Genomic DNA, 20,134 nt, shown 5'->3' with positions numbered 1-20,134 from the left:
ATATTCATTAACTAATATAATAATCACACTCAATCGCATATGATTGTATTAATATTTGGCCAACCGGTTGGAAATAAGAACTCTGGTAAGAAGTCTTTATTACGCAACTTTTTTCTACGTGACAATATTATATCTCGATTTAGTAGCATAAAGTATCGATACCAATGCGCATCCCTAAGTTTAGCCGCTCACACGGATCGCCTGCCATTTTGGAGAATCCAGCGGCTCGGTGTGTTCGGGGAAATATTATTAAAAATAAAATATAATAATAATAATATATTATAGCACTATCGATGTAAAGTTAAGAAATTATTGGCTAGCCTACAGTTTTGTAGATTTTTTAACTTATTTTATTTTTCGTTTTTTCCGAGTCGACGTGTTATTGGTAATCAAAGCGCTTATTCAAGATGGCGGCCGCACTTAGGATATTAAAAAGACCCTTGTTATATTAAAACGATTTCGCGAATTTATAAAAAATAATACCTCATTATTTGCCATAATAATTTTTATTATTTTTATCCGCCTTCTAAATGGTTTTACGTATGCAAAAGAAAAAATAAAAAAGACAGTACGCCGTCGAGAATAAATTAAAAAAATAAATTTTAAGGCCCAATTTTATTTTTACTACCATTATTTTCTGTTTAGTTGGGGGCTTTATAAATTTGACATTACCTAGTTGTTAAAATGACAAGTTGATTTTTTAAATTATTATGATTACTTGATTATTAATTATAATAATATGTTTATATGATAGAGTATTTCGAAAAGTTGCGATTTGTGAAAAATAATCTGTTCTAAGCATTCTTCTGTATTTATATTTAAACAAACAAATATTTTTAGCGCGATTGTAATCTTTTAAAATTATGACACACGGCATTGTATGCAAAATGAATAAAGTAAAATAAAATAAAACTTGTTTTTGTGTAATTTGTAATAAAATAAAAAAATAAATTATTAGTTTTACTTCGGGACTTTTCATTTCCTTCCGTCACAATGTTGCCAGACGTAAAAAGTCTGGTGGAAATTCTTAGTTTTAAGTTTTCTAGCTTAAAAGAGTTTATTTGTATCATGTATTTTTTTATTTCTACAATATATGCTGTTTGAAAGTTTATTATGGATTTGTGAGTTTTATTTTTTTACCTGTTTTTTTCTTTTTTTTTTCTTAACTCACCCCAATCACGAGATTCGAGGTTGTATTATTAAATTGTTAGGTATTAGGTGTTTCCGTCTATAAATTCTAAACAAGATATGCTAGCTAGTAATCGAGGAGTCATTTTCGAGTATGGAAGTGCATCTTATTTGTATTCTATTAAAGTTCCAATATTCTAATAGTTTATCTGTGGTATCTTGGTTTGGATATTATTTTATCTATGATACATAAATAACAGACTTAATTTTAAATCAAATGTTTACCAAGTGACATATTTGGCTTTAATGTCATACTTGAAGAATTTTTGTGTTTTTTGTTGATAAATATTTTTATAGAAATTTCTTTAAAAAAATGGTTTTCACTAAAAGATAATGTTGAGGGTTTACCATGGAGGCTTGCGTGGATACCTGGAGGATCACCATGCCAGGCTTCAAAGATACTGTGAGTAGGTATAGCTACAGGTTGGTAAGACATAATCAGTTTTGCAATCTCACCTGGTGGTAAGTGATGATGCAGTCCAAGATGGCAGCGGGCTAAGCTTTTAGGGAGTGACCCTTTTTTTGTTATCGGGGGGGAAATCTTCAAAGATACCCGACCTCAGGGAAGATCGGGTTATGTGGGATTATTACTAGTGCTGTACAATTTGGCCGTTTAAACCGGCCATAAAATTTAACCAGGTTAATTAGTTCAGCAGCCAACTAATTAACATAAACTAACCGGTTAAATTAATTAACTAGTTAACCGGTTAAATTAGTTAACTAGTTAACCGGTTAACTGATTAATCGGTTAAAAATGAAGTTGCTTATCTTCGCAATCAGCAAACTTATTGATATTTCTGTATCAAAATCGCGAAATTTCTTGTAAATATAATTAAAACATTTTATAAATTTAAAATTATATGATTTGTTAACAAATATCGACAGAGGATTTGTTAATATTTAGTAAATAAACACCAGATTTATTAAATAATAACGAATCATTTTGAATAGTAACAAATCATTTGTTTTTGATGTTTAAAGATGGTCTCTAATAAATTATTTATTTACTATTAACAAATGTTTTGCAAATTAATCATTTTGGGTAACAATTTTCAATATATTAGTGAGAAAATTAGATTTTTTTTAACCGATTAACCGTTTAACCGGTTAACTAATTTAACCGGTTAACTAGTTAATTAATTCAACCGGTTAGTTTAAGTTAATTAGTTGGCTGCTGAACTAATTAACCTGGTTACATTTTATGGCCGGTTTAAACGGCCAAATTGTACAGCACTAATTATTACCCACTAAAACCCCCTCGGTGGCCATCCTCGGCACATAATTGGGAGGCTCCGGGATCTCTTAAGAACGCACCGGTGCTAGGGAGTGACCCTAATAGTCGTATAAATGTGAGGTACATACGTATTACGTAGGTAAACACATGACATTGCACCGGAACACTAAATCGCTTAGCGGCTCGTCTTTGTCGGTAGGGTGTAACTGGCCACGGCCAAAGCCAACAGACCAGACCAGAGAAAATTCAGAAACTATAAATTCCCAAATTGACCCTGCCGGGAATCGAATCCGGGACCTACTTAAATTCATACCGCTCGCCACTGCGCCAGGGAGGTCGAAAACAAAAAAAAGAATGTATGGGAGCTATCGTGATACGCTCGACCGTAACAATAGGAAGATCTTCCTCCGAGCGGTGATCGTGCTCGGGGACCGAGGTCCGAACATTCATTCATTGTCATTTTTCGGAAGGACAAGCGCGAAAGCTCGCCATGAGAAGAGCCCCAGGGCTCGACGACATCGGGGGGGAAGTGGGAGACGTCGACCCGAGGGTGCCTCCTGCGAGGACTCGGACCTCGGCTCGGTTCGACGTTAATCTGACTGTTGGTGGACTTTTAGACTAATCTTTGTTTAGTCCGAACGCCCCCGTGACCGTGGTAAGGATCCACGTCCGGATGACGTCAGAAATCGGGGCCCTCGTCTTCGCCGGCGAAGACGCTGTGAATGTTGCGTGTGTGTGTGTTGTTGGGACACGTTGTCGGTAGTTATTTTGTCGTCAGGGTCGTCAAGGACATGCTTCGGACGTCGCCGCTTTGGTTCGACGTCGGGGACGGGGGTATAAGTGGACGCCTCGACCACTAGGGGGTTGGGGTCCGAACATTCATTTTTGGAAGTTGTATATATATAGGCATTCTTAGTGAACACTTCGCTAGCGCGATGTAGGATTTTAGTAGCGCCATCTAGTTATGTAATGTGGAGACCGCCACAAGAAGTTAGCTTATAAGGGATTCGTTTCATAAGGAAGATATCCTCTTGAAAACCCATCCAGATTAATTCTTCAACGTCTTGAAAGTAATCATCATCATCATCAAACCCTTATCAGTCCACTACAGGGCACGGGTCACTTCTCAGTCAGGGATTAGGCCAAGTCCACCACGCTGGCTCAGTGCGGATTTGTGGACTTCACACGTGTTTGAAAACGTTATGGAGAACTCTCAGGCATGCAGGTTTCATCACGATGTTTTCTTTCACCGTTAAAGTAAGTAATGTTTAAAGTTTATAACGCACATAACTTTTGTGCCCGAATGTTTTCTTGACGGCAGAGCGGCGCAGTGGGCAGCGACCCTGCTTTCTGAGTCCAAGGTCGTGGGGTTCGAATCCCACTACTGGAAAATGTGTGTGATGAACATGAATGTTTTTCAGTGTCTGAGTGTTTATTTGTATATTATAAGTATTTATGTGTATTATATTCATAAAAAAATATTCATCAGCTATCTCAGTACCCATAACACAAGCTACGCTTACTTTGGGCCCTTGGGGCTAGAGGCCGATGTGTGCATTGTCGTAGTATATTTATTTATTTTAAAAGTTAGAAATGTGTGGATTCGAACTCGGGCCCCCGAAAGTAAAGTCGAAGTCCTACCCACTGAGCTATCACGACTTCTTGAAAGTGTAGGTATATAAGGAATTTCAAAGGCCTCCTGGTAAGAGAGTAGCATCGTTTACTTTTTATAGGAAAACAAATTATTCCCACGGGAATTGCGAAAAGTTCCCAAACGCCTGCTTCTGTCCAATATTTTAATTAAAGACAGTAATAGTAGATATGTATACAACTTGTAACGGAATTACGAAATAATATTGAGGGATGCATGAAGTATATTTTATAAGGAATCACCCTGTAACAATATTAAATCAAAAGAAGCCTATTTATTTTTCCATACAAAGGAGTGTTTACTTTTGACAACCCTATTGAAGACAAAAGAGCGACACGCGCGTGGTACCTACGCTACGCGACGCTAATAAAGTGACAGGAGTCACATGATTTTAATTTCGCATGTGATGTTAGGGCTGTATCTGATTTATTTCAGTAAAAACTATGGCAGTGGTTTACTCAAAAACTATTATCGTTTCGGTTTCACAGATAAGTCTCAGGGACAGTGCATAATGTACCTCTAAAGCCTGTGAAGTATTATTTCGGTTTTCATTCACACGTTGTATATTTCTAGTTCAAAGCAGCAACAAGTAAATTCAAGCCCAAGAAAAAGGAACCGATAAAAGAGTGCGACGAATCCGAATCGCCTTGCTGCGTGACGTGCCGCTACGTCAAATCCGAAACCTGCGGTAGCGAAAACAAAAAGTTAAGATGCCAAAAAGAACCACCCCTTGTCATTCCCTCATATTCCGCCCTATCCAAGTCTGTTTCCAGCAACAGTAAATATTGCTGTTGCGCTTTTAGCCTGTTCTTGAAGGAAGTGGGTCGAGCCATCCGTGGAGACTCGAATGCTAGAATCAGCGAGACTTTATCTGAGCTCACCGAAGTTATGCTTGCGATCGCTAACGACTGTCTGCTTTTTATGGGAAGGATAGGTTGCACCACGGTCGACACTGTCAAAATCAAAAGCCGCGTATACGCATTGTTAATACACAATAAGTTATGTGCGTTCGTAGCACGAAGCCGCAAGAAAGCGGCAGAAGTAGCTGAGAAAATGAAAGCAGAACTCATAAAGGTCATACAGGAAAATGTGCTAGAGCCAAAAATGCCGGAGTTCGGAGGCGAAGGCGATGCAGCGAGAAAGCCAAAGAGGTCCAAGCGCAAGAAACCAATACCCAAAAGAAAAAAGAAGAAAAAACAACCCAAAAATTGGACAGCGAAGAATTATCGACTATAATAAAAACAAATTATGGAACGATTTTATTTTATACCTTTTTTGTGAGTAGATTTCCTAATGTTTCATCTTTGGTAAGTAAAAAACCATCGCCTGCTATCGAGGGAATACTTCGCTGGGCATGCAAGGGACGTCAACTTCACGAAGTGCCGTTCTGTGTCCATTATCCTGACGCGTATGTGTTAAGTCTCATGTGCCCGTCATAACAACGGCAACCAGACATGAACACAGTAATACTGTTTGACGGCAGAAATAAGCATGACGTTAGTACATCCCCGGAAGAGCTCTCATCAATAGCTTAAAGACCACTGTTGGTCTCCTCCCACGATGGGAAGGGGTCAAGGCCGTAGTCCACAACTGGCCCTGTGCGGATTGGTGGACTCCACGCACACCTTTAAGAACAATACGGAGAACCCTCAGGCATGCGGTTTCCTCACGATGTTTTCCTAGTTGAAGCAAGTGATATTTGTTTTGCTTAAAACGCACATAACTTAGAAATGTTAGTGCGTGCTGGGATTCGAACTCGGCCTCCGTAACGTAAAGTCGAAGTCCTACCCCCAATGGGTGGCTATCATCGCTTCTATCGCGTACCTAACTACCCAATATTATTAAAAAAACTAGCGGACCCGCGCGACTTCGTCCGCGAATGAGCTGTCTTAAAAAAATATTCGTATGTATAAAAATATTTTTCGAACTTTAAAGAAATAACAATTCCGATAAACTTACACGTTTTGGCGTCACGTTTACCGTTCACGCATCGCACGCATCAGAATCTCTCAAAAAGGATATTTTTTGCAGTTTTTGCCCGAGATTCCAATATAAATGAATCCTAGATCGATTTATCGTCCCCGAAACCCCCTGTATACCAAATTTCATGAAAATTGTTGGAGCCGATTCGGAGATTCCAATTACATATATACAAGAATTTCTCGTTTAACCTGGAAGTAGTTCTGCGACGCCGGGATTTCTCGTCAAATCACTTAAAAAGACGAATAAATAACCTCTTTCAGGTATTTGTATCTGTACTCAATCATAGACTTATTATATAACTGTGGATTTGTAATGGAAAACTATTTGACTCCGTCATTACTCATTACGATTTGATATTGTATTGTCTAAATGACATCCTAGAGTAAATTTTATGATTTATTATGTTTATTCAAAATCTCAATGGTTAATGATCAAACATGGTTGTAAAGAAATGATAAACTCTTCGCAGCCATGGCGACTTCCGTGGAGAACTGGCGGATAACAATACCGACCCTCAAAGATAATGTGAGTGTTCAAGTATGTACCTAAAGCTGGCAGCAGTGCCGTAGCAAGAGTAGCAATTGCTACTACGGGCCCCGCATATTTAATACCACTCATCTCTGCCTGACTGACTGACTGACAGACTGACAGACACGCACACACATGACGCACGGCCTGTGCCTTACCGACATAGACGTGCCGACAAGCGGTTTTCGTTCCGATACGATGTCGCGTATATGCAAATAGGATATGGGTTTAATTTTATAACAGGTTTTTTAATTTACCATCTTAGACTGTATGTATATTTGAAAAATTAACAGGATTTTCCCAGGATTTTCATTAAAAAAAAACTATTAAAATACGCTTTTATAAATAAACTAAAGTAAATAAGTTTGGTTTTGTTTATTGTTTATTAAATGCTTCATGTACCTACATAGGTACATAAGAGACATGACTTTGGCATTGCAATAAAATTTGTCGAAATTATTATTATTATTTTACTAAATTAAAATGATTATGTGCAAATTTAATTATTATTATTGCAATTGATTTAAATATTAAAATATGTCAACTTAAAACTAAAAAAAATAAATATTAGAATTTGGCAACTTTAAACAAGAATAATTTCGATTTACAATAATTATAGTATTAGGATTTAATGCCACTTACACTATTATTAATAATTAAGATATCATGTAATTGAGGTCTCAGCATCATATTTTTCATACCAAGCGTGTTTGTTTTAACTGTTTACTGTAGTGGTAACGGATTGACGTGATTTTCCGGTTAAATCCATAGTAACAAATAAACAAACAGATACATTATCGCATTCAAAAATGTTACCATTTTCCAGTTGGAAGCAAGAAACAGGTTTAAACGAAGGTATCAACCAGAACCAACATTAGAGTCAGATAAGGATTGCGAGGACGCTGTCGACACCGCCCCGTGCACCACGTGTCGCCACGTGCGGTCCCAGCACTGTGGCAGCACGGACCCCAAGCTCAGGTGCAAGAAGCCGGTCACTGCGATCATCCCGTCCTACGAATCCCTCACCAGATCCGCTACCGGCAGCTGCAAGTACTGCTGTTGCACTTTGGGCGTATTCTTCCAGGAAATCCAAGCAAAGTTGCAGGGCGACCCGAATACGAGAATTTGCGACAGCCTATCCGAAATCGGGGACATCTTTCTGGCTATGCTCACAGATTTCGTGTTATTCTTAAGGCGATTGGGCTGCGAATCCGTCAAGGCTGTCATAGACAAGAGTCACAAATACGCGGGAATTGCCAAAGACAAAATCAAAGATAAAACTGTGAAACTGATCAAACAAAAAATTAGTGATGTTTCTAATCAACTAAGCTGAAACTAATCTGAATTACGCTCAGTGAAGGAATTTGAAAATTGTTGAAATTAGTGCTTAAATAAAAAGTAAAAATCTTTGGAATATATTATTAAAAATTCAAAAAATGAGTACCTACAATCAATCAGAAATTAATTCTAGAATCAAAGATTTCCTTTCCTATCTCAAAAAAAATGTAAAAAATAATGTAATAGGAGTAAGTAAATAAAAGAAAAACTTAGTCTATTAATTCAACGAAGATATCAATGAAAATACTTTTATTGCGACAAATAAAAAAAAATTAAAATATTGTGACCAAAAAAAATTATGTGAAACTTCAGTTTTGTGTTGTGTAGGATGTTTTTATGGATTCAATAAATTATTCGTTTCAGAGTTTTTTTTTTTAATATAGCTTTTTACTTTTTATTAAGTAATTAGTACCAGGATATTAATTTTACAGTATGTGATAGATACGCATTCGCAGTATTAGATAAATACGGATTTTTAATTGTGCATTTTTATAACTAGTAGTAGTAGTAGTGTTCTGAGTTGAATATTGGTTTATTACCTAATAGCAGTTGCCCGCGTCCATCTTCCGCGTTTATTAACGGTTCTTTACCAATAAACTAATAGACAAAAACTTAGCCAAAAGTGAAGTCTATCGGTTGCTAAGTTAGTGCAATGACAAACAAACAAACAAAATTTAGTTTAATATTAGTCAGGTTTCTATCGAAACGTTAAGACAAAGTAATATGGATCCAATAGTCCTTGTCCTTGAGGATTCCATAAAACTAAGTAAATATGTAAAAATACTACCCGTGGCGCGTGCACTTCATACATGCACAAAAGCAATGCATACCCTAAAATTTTTGTATAATTCATAAAGGGGAAGGACTTTTCCATTTTATGCCATTTTCTCTCTTTATGGATACCCAGGTCAAAAACCATGTGCACGCCACTGTATACTACAACAATACACACATCGCCATCCAGCCCCAAAGTACCTACGAAGTAGCAGTTTTATAAAAAAGTCAGGTTCATTTTAATATGACAGTTTTAAAACTTATCTCTGAAATGTTATATCGTGGTGTTAAAAAATTAGTCGCGAGCTTTGACAAGTAGAGTATTTACCGTCTTGGTCGCCCCTAAAATAATTACACTCGGAATTCTAGACGCAATCTTAGTATATAGTTCAACGGGTACATACCACGATGACATTTTTGGATTTGACACGAATGCGGGTTGTCAGATTCCGCCCGTCTGTTAAATCTTAGTTTAAAATCTTTAAGCTTAGAATAGATTATCATATTGGACAATCTAATATCGAGTTCTCAATTAGATATTTCAAGAGTCAACACCCATCACGTTAATACAGGTTGCATTGTTGGGTTAATGCTATGAAACCCTGTCACGTAAGAGGGATAATAAAAACAAAAGGGTTATAAAAACTTCATTTAATCAATTTATTATTTTTATTATTATTATGTCTTTCGTAACATTTTATCAGTAAGCAATAAAACTCTATATAGGTTTAAGATAACATTTTTTATCTTATCAGTATCAGTAACAATATATTAGAACCATCTTTGTACTATTATAACAAGTAGGTAAATAAGGCATATTATATAAACCATTCATATTTTGATGTCCGTCACGTCTTAAATGTTGACATGTCGGACATAAAAAAAAAGTTATTTTAAGGTATTTGAGAGAGCTATGCTCAGAGTATATCTACGCGATCAAATCCGTAGTCTTAAGACGATAGAATCTCTTAGAACTGATGAATGATGGGGAGCGAAGTTTCTGGAATGACGACCCCAGCTCCAGAATTTAGTATTTTAAATGAGTATTTAAAATTCTTCGTTTTCAAACGGATGGTATTTGTGACCCAGCGACCTGAAAAAAACAAATCTATCAATCACCTAAAACACTCCTAGCATTTATCCTCATTTTGCCTACAAAACTCGTTAAAAATCCAAGAAAGTTAGAAGGTCAGTTCGTTCGATAGGAAGTCAGTCAGTCAGGAAGTGAGTCAGACATTCACTCATTGAGTCTGTCAGTCCGTTTGAGAGGGAGGAAGGAAGGAAGGAAGGAAGGAAGTCAGTCTGTCATTGAGTCAGACAATCAAGTAATTGAGTCAGTCAGAGAGTAAGTGAGTTAGACAGTCAGTCAATTATTCTGCCAGACCGTTTGACAGAATGTCAGTCAGTCAATAAGTGAGTCAGACAGTCAGTCAGTGAGTCTGCCAGTCCGTTCGAGAGTAAGTCAGTCAGTCAGTAAGTGAGTTAGACAGTCAGTCAGTGAGTCGGCCAGTCCGTTTGACAGTAAGTCAGTCAGTCAGTAACTGAGTCAGTCAGTCAGTGAGTCTGCCAGTCCGTTTGACAGTAAGTCAGTTAGTTAGTTAGTTAGACAGTCAGTCAATGAGTCTGCCAGTCCGTTTGACAGGACGTCAGTCAGTCAATAAGTAAGTCAGACAGTAAGTCAGTCAGTCCGTAAGTAAGTCAGACAGTGAGTCTGCCAGTTCGTTTGTCAGTAAGTCAGTCAGTCAGTAACTGCGTCAGTCAGTCAGTGAGTCTGCCAGTCAGTGAGTATGTCAGTCCGTTTGACAGTAAGTCAGTCAGTCAGTCAGTTAGTTAGTTAGTCAATGAGTCTGCCAGTCCGTTTGACAGGACGTCAGTCAGTCAATAAGTAAGTCAGACAGTAAGTCAGTCAGTCCGTAAGTAAGTCAGACAGTGAGTCTGCCAGTTCGTTTGTCAGTAAGTCAGTCAGTCAGTAACTGCGTCAGTCAGTCAGTGAGTCTGCCAGACAGTGAGTCTGCCAGTTCGTTTGTCAGTAAGTCAGTCAGTCAGTAACTGCGTCAGTCAGTCAGTGAGTCTGCCAGTCAATGAGTCTGCCAGTCCGTTTGACGGGACGTCAGTCAGTCAATAAGTGAGTCAGACAGTAAGTCAGTCAGCCAGGAAGTGAGTCAGACAGTCAGTAAATAAGTTAGACAGTCAGACAGTGAGTCTGCCAGTCCGTTTGACAGTAATTCAGTGAGTGAGTCAGCCAGTGAGTGGGTGTGTCAGTCGTTCAGTTGTGGCACGGTGTTACTTACGCGGTCATCGGCACGAGGCGGCCGTTGCAGTCGAAGCTGTCGATGAGCTGCACATCCTCAGCGGAGAGCTTGAAGTCGAGCACCTGGAAGTTGCTCTGGATCCTGGACCTGGTCACGGACTTGGGAATCACGATGATGCCGCGGTCGATCTGATACCTGTGGAAAATAAATTGAAAAGAGGTTGAGGCACGTATATATACAACATCAATTTCCTAACTCCAGGCTTGGTACTAATAATTATTTGGATGAATGTTCATGTTGGAAAAGAGCCCCCGCTGAGTTTCTTGCTGATTCTTTAAGTATAATGTCGACGATTATTAATAGAATGTATATACGAACATATTTGTACACACGCAAATGTTAATTGCATGTAAACAACACATACACATTTCAATGTGTATGTGTTGTTTTATTTTGTATATTAGTTTATTTTTATATAATATATTAGTTATATTGAGAACTTTTGATGTACTTGTGTAAACTAGTTTATGTATTACTATGTAGTTATTCGCATATATGCCTTTTAAAAATGTGTACCACCAGCACTCTATTCTCCTCTTCTTGTTTTCCTTATGCGAAGGTTGCCTCGCAGAGATCGCTATTAAGCGATAAGGCCGCCTCTTGTTTTCTACTTCTTTTTTAACGTTTCTGTTTTTGTTGAAAATGTGCCTTTGTATGTACAAGATATGATAAAAGATAAAAAGGTATTTTCGTTCTGACTGTCAAAATTATGCATAATCTGTGGTTGGCATAAGTTGCAGTATTAATTCAAATGACAGGAACCTAGATCAAAAAAAAAAAGGTTATATAAAATAGCGGGAAAAATAGAGTCACAGAAGAGTATAGGCAGAAGTGTGCTCTAAGTTCAGTTATATTGATGTTTGAGTTTGTAATTTGATTTGTTGTAGTGACAGATGATACTAAAACGATTAATCGTTGTAATATATGAACATGGGGTTTCTTTTAGTATTATATTTTTGTAGAAATAAAGAGTTAAATAAATCAAATAAATAATGTCTCTCAAACTGGTGCTAGGTCACTGTTTACTTATTATATATACTATATAAATAGAAATATTTATTCGATAATTTTTATGTATGTTGTATATAATATAAATATCTTTTAATTTTATTGTATTTGTATGTAGATTTTTGTTAGTATTTAGATATATTGCATATCTATAGTAGTTATCATTTAGTATTTTTTACCTTTATTTGACCTATACCACAATTAAATCATCTCACTTACATCCTGGGGTAGCTGGAAGAGATTTCTTATAGAGATAAGCTTTCCTTTGTACACTCCATATATCTTATGTTCACAATCACAATTTGTGGTACACAAATCCCTACCAATATTATAAATGTGAATGTAGGTTTGTTTGTTACGCTTTCACGCAAAAACTACTAAAACGATCCTCATGAAACTTTGTACTTCTTGGAAGTGTTAGAAGTAGTATAGGATACTTTTTATCCCGACATTAAGCTCGGTTCCTTTGGGAGAGGGGATGAAAGTGTTTGACGATTTTACACCATAACTCTGACAAATTATAACCGATTTCAATAATTATTTTTGTACTATAGAGGTTATAATATGTGTTTAATATTGCCCAAACTGTGGTTGGAGATAGAGGACAGAACTCCTAATTAAGGTTTAGCGATATTGAATACTTTAAATTTTTTTAGAACTACAACTAAATTTAATGTCACATCAAAAAACAAAATCAAACGCAGACAAAGTCGCGGGCAACAGCTAGTAAATGGAAACAGATAGTAAATAAATAGGTCTCTATCTAAATACACATGACCATTGAGAAGTTCTTATACAGACCTGATGAGGACTTGTGCGACGGTCTTGTCCAGGCGTTCTGCGATGGCCTTCAGCTTGGGGTCTTCCATCAGCAGCGGGTCCCCGGGCCGGGCCCACGGGCGGTCGGGCGAGCCCAGCGGGGAGTACGCGGTCAGTCGGATGCCGCGCGCCTCGCAGAACTCTAGCAGCCGTTTCTGGTTGAGGTACGGGTGGCACTCCACCTGCCCAAGGTAATTGTAATAAATGAATATTAGGGTGATTCAAAAAAACTTCAAGTAGGCCTAATATAAGCACTTTTGAAACGTCAAGTCTGTCTGTTTGTAGTGACTCACCATTTGCATTTCAAAAATTCATAAAAATTTGGAACGTTCTTAAAGTGATTCAAACGTGTCTCATTGTAATATGGACCTTTGAAAAAGTAGATCGAAACTGCAACGTTGTCTACTAGATGACGCTACAGTCGCTATAACACTGATAAAGAGGGAGATATATTAAATTCGGCGTTTTAAAAATGGTACAAAATTATGTTTATATAGAAGTGACGTCATAATTTTGAATTCAGAGTTTCAAGTGTGATGGCGGATCGCTAAATTTTGCAGTTTTATTCGCTGAAAGTAAATGCCTATCTCACTTCAAATATAAATAAAAATAGTAATAGATGAATCATATATCATTAGCTAAACAATATTTTAGCGATTCTTTAAGAATATTTACAATCTTGTTAGTTTTTCTTTTCTTAACCAAGTAATAGGCTTAAAGCGACCCAGAGTTTTATAGACCACTGACCTGGTTGACGACGGGTTTGACGGTTGCACTCTTCAGCAACCGCTCCACCTGCTTGGAGTTGAAGTTGGAGATGCCGATGCTCTTGATGAGGCCTTCGCCCACCAGTGGCTCCAGCGCCTTCCACGTGTCCACGTAGTCCACGTCCGAGAACTGGATCTTGCCGTCCGCGTCCGCCGGGAACAGTTGCCCTTCTTCCTGGAGTCATTAAAGGCACATCAGACTTAACACAGAGATTCTACGAACACATTGTTTTTCAAAAATTAAAAACCACTGGAACCAAAGAGAATACAAACACTACTTCGCTTTTTGTGACACAGCCCTTTCGAGAAAGTACTAACGGAGTTTTTATATACTCATTGACTGTCAAATATTGAAAACCTCTGAAACCAAAGAGAATACAAACACTACTACGCTTTAGTAGTATTAAAGTTTTTGTGACATAACTCGTCTGGGGAAGTACCTCCTACCACCGTTCTTATATCTGCCGCTAAGAAGCAATGACGCATTGTTGTGTTCCGGTGTGCAGAGCGTGGTTGCCGGTGTCATTACAGGCCCATGAGGCCTAACACCTACGCCTGGGCCATGGTCTTGGTACATCAATCATTACAGTAAAAAAATAATTACGTTAATTACTTATGACTTAATTTTTAAGTATTTTAATTTAAAAGAAAATGTTCCGGAATTCATAATCAATACATCTCCAAATTTTTTAGCAGTAGATGCAATTTAAAAAATCACCAAAGAGTGGTTGGGGAGTTTGCTATTGTTCTTTAAGTTTTCGTTTAGTTAATTTATGTTTTAAGTATATGTATAGTTTACCTTATATGCCTGCGGCCAGTGGATTAAGTACAAGTCCAAATATTTCACGTTGAGGTTCTGTAGAGTTTTCAGCAGGGCTCCTTTGACCAGGTCCGGACGGTGGAAGGTGTTCCACAGCTTGGATGTGATGAACAGATCCTCCCTAAAACAATAGTTCATAGTTAAATAGAGAAGCATTTACATTAATCCACGATAAAATTAGCATTATGACTTATTTGCTTAAACTGACAAATAAATAAAAATCAGTCATCTTGCCCCAAAGTAAGCGTAGCTTATGTTATGGGTACTACAATGACTGTTGAATATTTTTATGAATAATATGCATAAGTACTTCTTATATACAGATAAACACCCAGACACTGAAAAACATTCATGTTCATCACACAAACATGGACACAGCCTTGGACTCATAAAGAAGGGTCGGTATCCCTAACCGCCTTTCAATGTTAACTTTATAATATTATAAATGCAAAAGTCTTTACACCCCAAGAAATTAAATAACTAAATTTGAAGTAATTTATAAACTTTAGTTAGTAGTGTTAGTTAAACAGTGCATACCTCTTAACAACCCCCTCAGAAATCTTGGCATTGATGGCTTCTCCAACCTCGGGTTCGTTTCCGTAGACATATGCACAGTCAATGTGCCTGTATCCTATGTCTATGGCATCTTTCACTGCTTGCACAACCTCGCCTGGCTTCGACTAAAACAAAAGAGATTAAATTTTTTGTTATCGTCATCATATCAATACATTGCCGGCCCACTAACTCGGGTCTCCTCCCACAATGAGAAGGGGTTAAGGCTGTAGTCCGCCACACTGGCCCATTGCGGATTGGTGGACTACACACCTCTTCGAGAACATTATGGAGAACTCTCTTGCAGTTTGAAGCAAGTTATATCTTAAAATAAATAAAAATAGCCTTAATTATCTGACTAAATAAATTTTTGCTTATACACTACTAGTTACTAAATCTATTATTTAATAAAGTTGTATTTATTCCTAAAAAATTTGTTTTGTAACACCAGCGCGCTTAGTCGGGCTGTCCTTGGACATAGGCCTCCTCTAGAATTCTCCAGTGTGCTCTGTCTCTGGCTATTCTGCGCCATCCTTTTGGCAGGTCACCTTCCCACCTTTTTTGTGGCCGTCCTTTTTTCCTCTTGCCATCTCCATCATCATCTCTCTAGGGTACCAAGATATAATTTCTTTAGTCCATTTTTCTTCTTACAAGTAATATCTTAATTACTTAAAACTCACATTCAAAAATTCAAATTCAAAATTCAAAAGTGAGATTCTCAAAAGTGAGATTGAGCTCCTAACCACTGGGCTTTTTTTATTAAAATAACTTTATAAATTTAAAATGCATATAAAAAATTTCGGAACCAACAGGATTTGAACCTGCGACTCTCTGGCAATCGCGGCCTGAGCGCTTTGTTTGTTTGTTTTAAGTCTTTATTGCACACACACATTTATATAAATTAAACACAAATACAGAAGAAACTTAAAATAATAAAAATAAAATAGAGCGTGCAAAGGCGCTTTCCCCAATTAAGCTACGGCTCTCCTACCGTTGATGCCGAAATTAGTATATGCCTTTCACATCAGTCTTATAGCGACTGTAAAATAATGTATTTAATTATTTTATATAGAATCTCATATTAAAAATTTATATTAAATTGATGTATACAGCATTGTCAATAGTTTGCGACCATTTAGCCTTGTAACAAAATTAAAAATGATGTTGCCCTTGCCCAGTCAGAGTGAATGAATGAATACAATCCTATTGTTAATTGTACACAACAAAGTTATAAAGGAAGATAAATTAAAAGAACAAATGTATTTTCTTATTACTGTGGTGTCATCATCATCATTTCAACCAATGGAGGTCCACTGCTGGACATAGGTCTTCTGTAGGGAGTTCCACAATCCACGGTCCTCACGTGTCCACAATCCACTGTGTGGTGTACAATAATACATTTAATATTCTGCTTAGTGGAAATAGATAATGGAGATAGAGTTTTAGACATAGTAAAATATTTGTAGAGTGCAAACTGCAATCTTGAGGTACATAAAGATGATTCCACTTTATAATTCTTTACTGTTTTTTGAAATAAAATATTTGGATAAAGAGTTGTAAAGGATAAAACTACATATCATTTTAGTTTTTATTTTTACTTGTAACATTAACTGATTGTACAATCTCATGATAGATTCTTTTGCTTTATCACCTTTTGTAGGGCGAAACTAGCAACTGAACAGATGTATTCAACACATCTAACTACTTAGTTTTTTTTGAATCAGCTACTTTCACAGCTTTGCCTGCAGTTTCCAAAATCCACTGGTTATTTTCAGTTATTCATTCATATCAACCCAATACCAGTCCACTGCGGGATTTGGGTCACCTCACATTACTTATAATGTAAACCCTTAGGTTTAGCCATACCCACACTGGCCCAGTTCGGATTGGTGGACTGATTATTTTGCTGTGTTCATTTTGAGGGGAGCCATAAACTAATTAAAAAAACCCCCTGGCACTGCTTAGGCCTGATGATTCCTAAGGTAATTTTGGACCTACCAATGCATAAGTTTAAAGAATGTGTTAAAACACATTTATTACAGCGAGGTTATTATACAATTGATGAGTTTCTTAATGACAAGGTTGCTTGGAAGCATCCGGCTCCGCTTTCATCTCTCACAAGATAGAAAAATGAATGTTAAAATATAAAATGTAAATTTTTGATGTTGGAAAAGAGCAACTGCTGAGTTTCTTGCTGGCTTCTTCTCGGTAGAGTCTGCCTTCCGAACCGGTGGTAGAGTCACTACACACGGACAGACATGTAAATGTACCTACCTAATAACTATAACATATAAAATTATACATCTAAAACTTGTTAAGTGTTTACAAACTTATATTTTCTTGTTGCTGTGTACAATATGTAATTAATAAAATAAATAAATGAAAATAAATAAACAAATTTACTTCCATGCTAATGACAATATAATTGAAGTGCTAATAGCCCAGTGGTTAGGACTGGGACTTCACTTACGGGGAGCTACGTTTGAATCCCAGCACGCACCTCTAGTTTTTCTATGTTATGTTTCTTAAAAGCAATTAAATTATGACTTGCTTCAAAGGTGACAAAAACAATGTGGGGTAACCTACAAGCTTGAGAGTTCTCCACAATGTTCTTAAAAAGGTGTGTTGTGTTTTTCATGTCATTCTGTGCCAGCGTGGACTTATGTCTTTAACCCCTTCTCATTGTGGGAGGAGACCTGCCCTGTGGTGGGCCGGTAATGGGTGGATATGACGATTATCATCATCATCATCACCTCAACCAATCGACGTCCACTGCTGGACATACGTCTTTTGTAGGGAGTTTCACAATACACGGTCCTGGGCCGCTTGCCTCCAGCGGCTCCCAGCGACTCGCCTGATGTCATCTGTCCACCTCGTTGGGGGCCGACCTACGCTGCGTTTACCGGTGCGTGGTCGCCATTCCAGCACCTTAAGACCCCAACGATTATGATGAATGACAAAAATTACCCATCCGGAAAACTGTACATCAACAAAATAAAACTACCAGTACATCAATAAAATCTTACTAACGTTGATTTTCTAGTAAAATATTATCACGCTGTGCCCAGAAATTATCTCTTGGTAGATTCGTGAATTAACATGAACATGAAACTGTACAAAAGTTTAGTAAGGTTTTAATTAAAGTGGGTAGGTTCTTACCTTCCATGTTCCCAAACCTAATATGGGACACTCGTAACCGTTTGCAAATTTAACTGAAGGCATCTTTGAAGCCATTCTTTCAATAATAAATTTTCTGTAAATCACTGTTATGTATTATTTTTCCACGAAAACCGGCGACTTCTTGCCTGACTGTCTGTAGGTATGTATTCTATTTGTATTTTGGATCATTTACTGGTCTGTCACAAATGTCAATTTATGACAAATAGTAAATGACATTAACATTTGACCACTTGACCCATAGACTTGACCACAAGTTCCATTGTGTTTTTTCTTTTTTTTAAACAAACTAAAGTTTTTAAAAAAATAGTAAATAGTAATGAGGATACAATCACTAAATTATTCATGTTCAAATCACAGTAGGCATCTTCAGATGCGCACGACTTACGCTTATTGGGATAACCTTGCTATAAGGGCTATGTTATGAAAATTAAGCTTAATTTGCTATACTCCACGAAAAGCAGGAGAATCTGTATGGTGTAATTTATAATTTCTTCAATCCTTATACGCCACACTAAACAGATCTTGGGCAATGTACCCTCTACGCACGTTTCGCACCGAAACCGGAGCATCCTCAGGATATGTTGACTTTACAATGAATAATTGTTAAGTTTGAATTGTTAAATATGAGGGCTATGCGCTAAAATTACAGAAGTGGACCATTGTTTCGCGGCCTGTATATATTTATTCATCAATTATATTAATTTTTCCCAACTATATTCTAAGTTTGCATAAAAATCATTTAAACTAAATCAATATATACGTACCTTCCAAGTACCTAATCCAAGTTGTGGTACAGTTTTTCCATTGCTGAGCGTGATTGTCGGAACTTTTACCATGTTTTATTAGATTCGCACACAACTTATATCGACCGATAGCTCCGATCGTTAGAGTTACATGATTATAGTCGGCAACACATCTTGAACTCAAGGTTATCTCTTCAACCATACCTATCACAAGCCTGTGGATTTACTTGCGAGAGTAATTTTTTTTATACGGAATTTTGGAGTCATCATAATCATAATTATCATGTCGCCATTCCAGCACCTTGGGACCACTACTTCCATCGGTACTCCGACCTATGTGCCGCGCTCATTACCAATCGTAATCTACTGGTTCCATCAATTATTACTCTAAAAGAAAGAGTTAGGTCTGAAGTTGACTGCAATCCCACCAGATGGCAATCGATGATGAAATAACTCAAATAAAAATATAAAGAATAAATAAGAAATTGTGAATTTTCAAATTAACCTCGCCGGAGATCAAATCGCTTCCAGCTTCCATTTTCCCCATTATCTCAAAAAAATTCAAAATTCAAAATTCGTTTATTTCAAGTAGGCCTAATACAAGCACTTTTGAAACGTCAAGTATGTCTATGTGTAGTGACTCTACCACCGGTTCGAAAGGCAGATTCTACCGAGAAGAAGCCGGCAAGAAACTCAGCAGTTGCTCTTTTCCAACATCAAAAATTTACATTTTACAATATGAGTACCTTCAAATCAAGAGTGAATAGGCATCTTCTAGGCAAGCGCGCTCCACCTTAGGCTGCATCATTGCTGACCATCTGGTGTGATTGCAGTCAAGCACTCGTCTATGAAGATAAAAAAAAACCCATGACCTCCTACATGTAAAGCACAGCACTCCCCTTTAAGCCAGAGAAAAGGAAATGGGTTCAAATTTTTTTTTTCGTGGATCAGTGTAAGTTTGGACGGTTTTCAGTTTGTTATTAATACAGCCATTATTCAATGGCGTGCATTGTGTCCAAAAAAGTGTGAACGCCCCGCGCCTGAATATTCCGCGGGTTTTAAGTGAGACGTCTTAAAACCCGCGGAATAATCAATATGAGCTCAAAAAATTCAATGGTAAACGTTTAGCACATTAGAGTTGAAATAATACCTGTCAACTGCTTAATGCAATGAAGTAACTAATCGCCAGTTCGGGAAACACAACTAAAGTGGAGTGGAGTTTTTGGCGCTTCAATAT

The 20,134-nt window shown here is 37.3% G+C and overlaps 3 protein-coding genes across 5 annotated transcripts; 2 read left to right on the top strand and 1 right to left on the bottom strand.

Moving 5' to 3' along the window:
- The first annotated feature begins 1,435 nt into the window (after nt 1–1,435).
- LOC120635369 lies at nt 1,436–5,327 on the top strand. Its single transcript, XM_039906365.1, has 2 exons — nt 1,436–1,591; nt 4,647–5,327. Exons 1-2 carry the CDS (start codon nt 1,538–1,540, stop codon nt 5,307–5,309), a joined length of 717 nt encoding a protein of 238 aa, XP_039762299.1. The 5' UTR covers nt 1,436–1,537; the 3' UTR covers nt 5,310–5,327.
- Nucleotides 5,328–6,425: 1,098 nt separating this feature from the next.
- LOC120635320 lies at nt 6,426–8,080 on the top strand. 2 transcript variants are annotated; one of them, XM_039906295.1, is made up of 2 exons: nt 6,426–6,581; nt 7,411–8,080. In XM_039906295.1, exons 1-2 carry the CDS (start codon nt 6,528–6,530, stop codon nt 7,915–7,917), a joined length of 561 nt encoding a protein of 186 aa, XP_039762229.1. In that variant the 5' UTR covers nt 6,426–6,527; the 3' UTR covers nt 7,918–8,080. The 2 variants fall into 2 exon arrangements, with proteins under 2 accessions (XP_039762229.1, XP_039762228.1); XM_039906294.1 differs by having other exon boundaries at nt 6,426–6,593.
- Nucleotides 8,081–9,419: 1,339 nt separating this feature from the next.
- LOC120635352 (aldo-keto reductase family 1 member B1-like) lies at nt 9,420–19,067 on the bottom strand. Of its 2 annotated transcripts, none has more exons than XM_039906342.1 (7): nt 18,919–19,067; nt 14,960–15,102; nt 14,402–14,543; nt 13,583–13,777; nt 12,818–13,017; nt 10,988–11,143; nt 9,420–9,789 (listed from the first exon to the last, which is right to left on the bottom strand). In XM_039906342.1, the coding sequence occupies exons 1-7, from the start codon at nt 18,988–18,990 to the stop codon at nt 9,744–9,746; spliced, it is 954 nt and encodes a 317-aa protein (XP_039762276.1). In that variant the 5' UTR covers nt 18,991–19,067; the 3' UTR covers nt 9,420–9,743. The 2 variants fall into 2 exon arrangements, with proteins under 2 accessions (XP_039762276.1, XP_039762275.1); XM_039906341.1 differs by lacking the exon at nt 18,919–19,067 and adding an exon at nt 18,134–18,255.
- Between the last annotated feature and the right edge of the window lie 1,067 nt (nt 19,068–20,134).

The sequence above is a fragment of the Pararge aegeria genome, chromosome 26, assembly GCF_905163445.1.
Source record: "Pararge aegeria chromosome 26, ilParAegt1.1, whole genome shotgun sequence".
Taxonomy (NCBI): domain Eukaryota; kingdom Metazoa; phylum Arthropoda; class Insecta; order Lepidoptera; family Nymphalidae; genus Pararge; species Pararge aegeria.
The sequence above is the reverse complement of the archived record's forward strand: the minus strand, read 5'-3'. Positions and strand labels throughout refer to the sequence as shown.

Bases quoted from the DNA above. Each gene is read 5' to 3' on its own strand.
- LOC120635352 (XM_039906341.1), bottom strand. From the start codon at position 18,208: ATGGCTTCAAAGATGCCTTCAGTTAAATTTGCAAACGGTTACGAGTGT. The intron at 15,103-18,133 runs GTAAGAACCTAC...CTTTTGTTTTAG, and splicing joins TAGGTTTGGGAACATGGAAG to TCGAAGCCAGGCGAGGTTGT. The intron at 11,144-12,817 runs GTCTGTATAAGA...TATTTTCCACAG, and splicing joins GTCGCACAAGTCCTCATCAG to GTATCAGATCGACCGCGGCA.
- LOC120635369 (XM_039906365.1), top strand. From the start codon at position 1,538: ATGGAGGCTTGCGTGGATACCTGGAGGATCACCATGCCAGGCTTCAAA. The intron at 1,592-4,646 runs GTGAGTAGGTAT...GTATATTTCTAG, and splicing joins TGCCAGGCTTCAAAGATACT to TTCAAAGCAGCAACAAGTAA.
- LOC120635320 (XM_039906294.1), top strand. From the start codon at position 6,528: ATGGCGACTTCCGTGGAGAACTGGCGGATAACAATACCGACCCTCAAA. The intron at 6,594-7,410 runs GTATGTACCTAA...ACCATTTTCCAG, and splicing joins AAGATAATGTGAGTGTTCAA to TTGGAAGCAAGAAACAGGTT.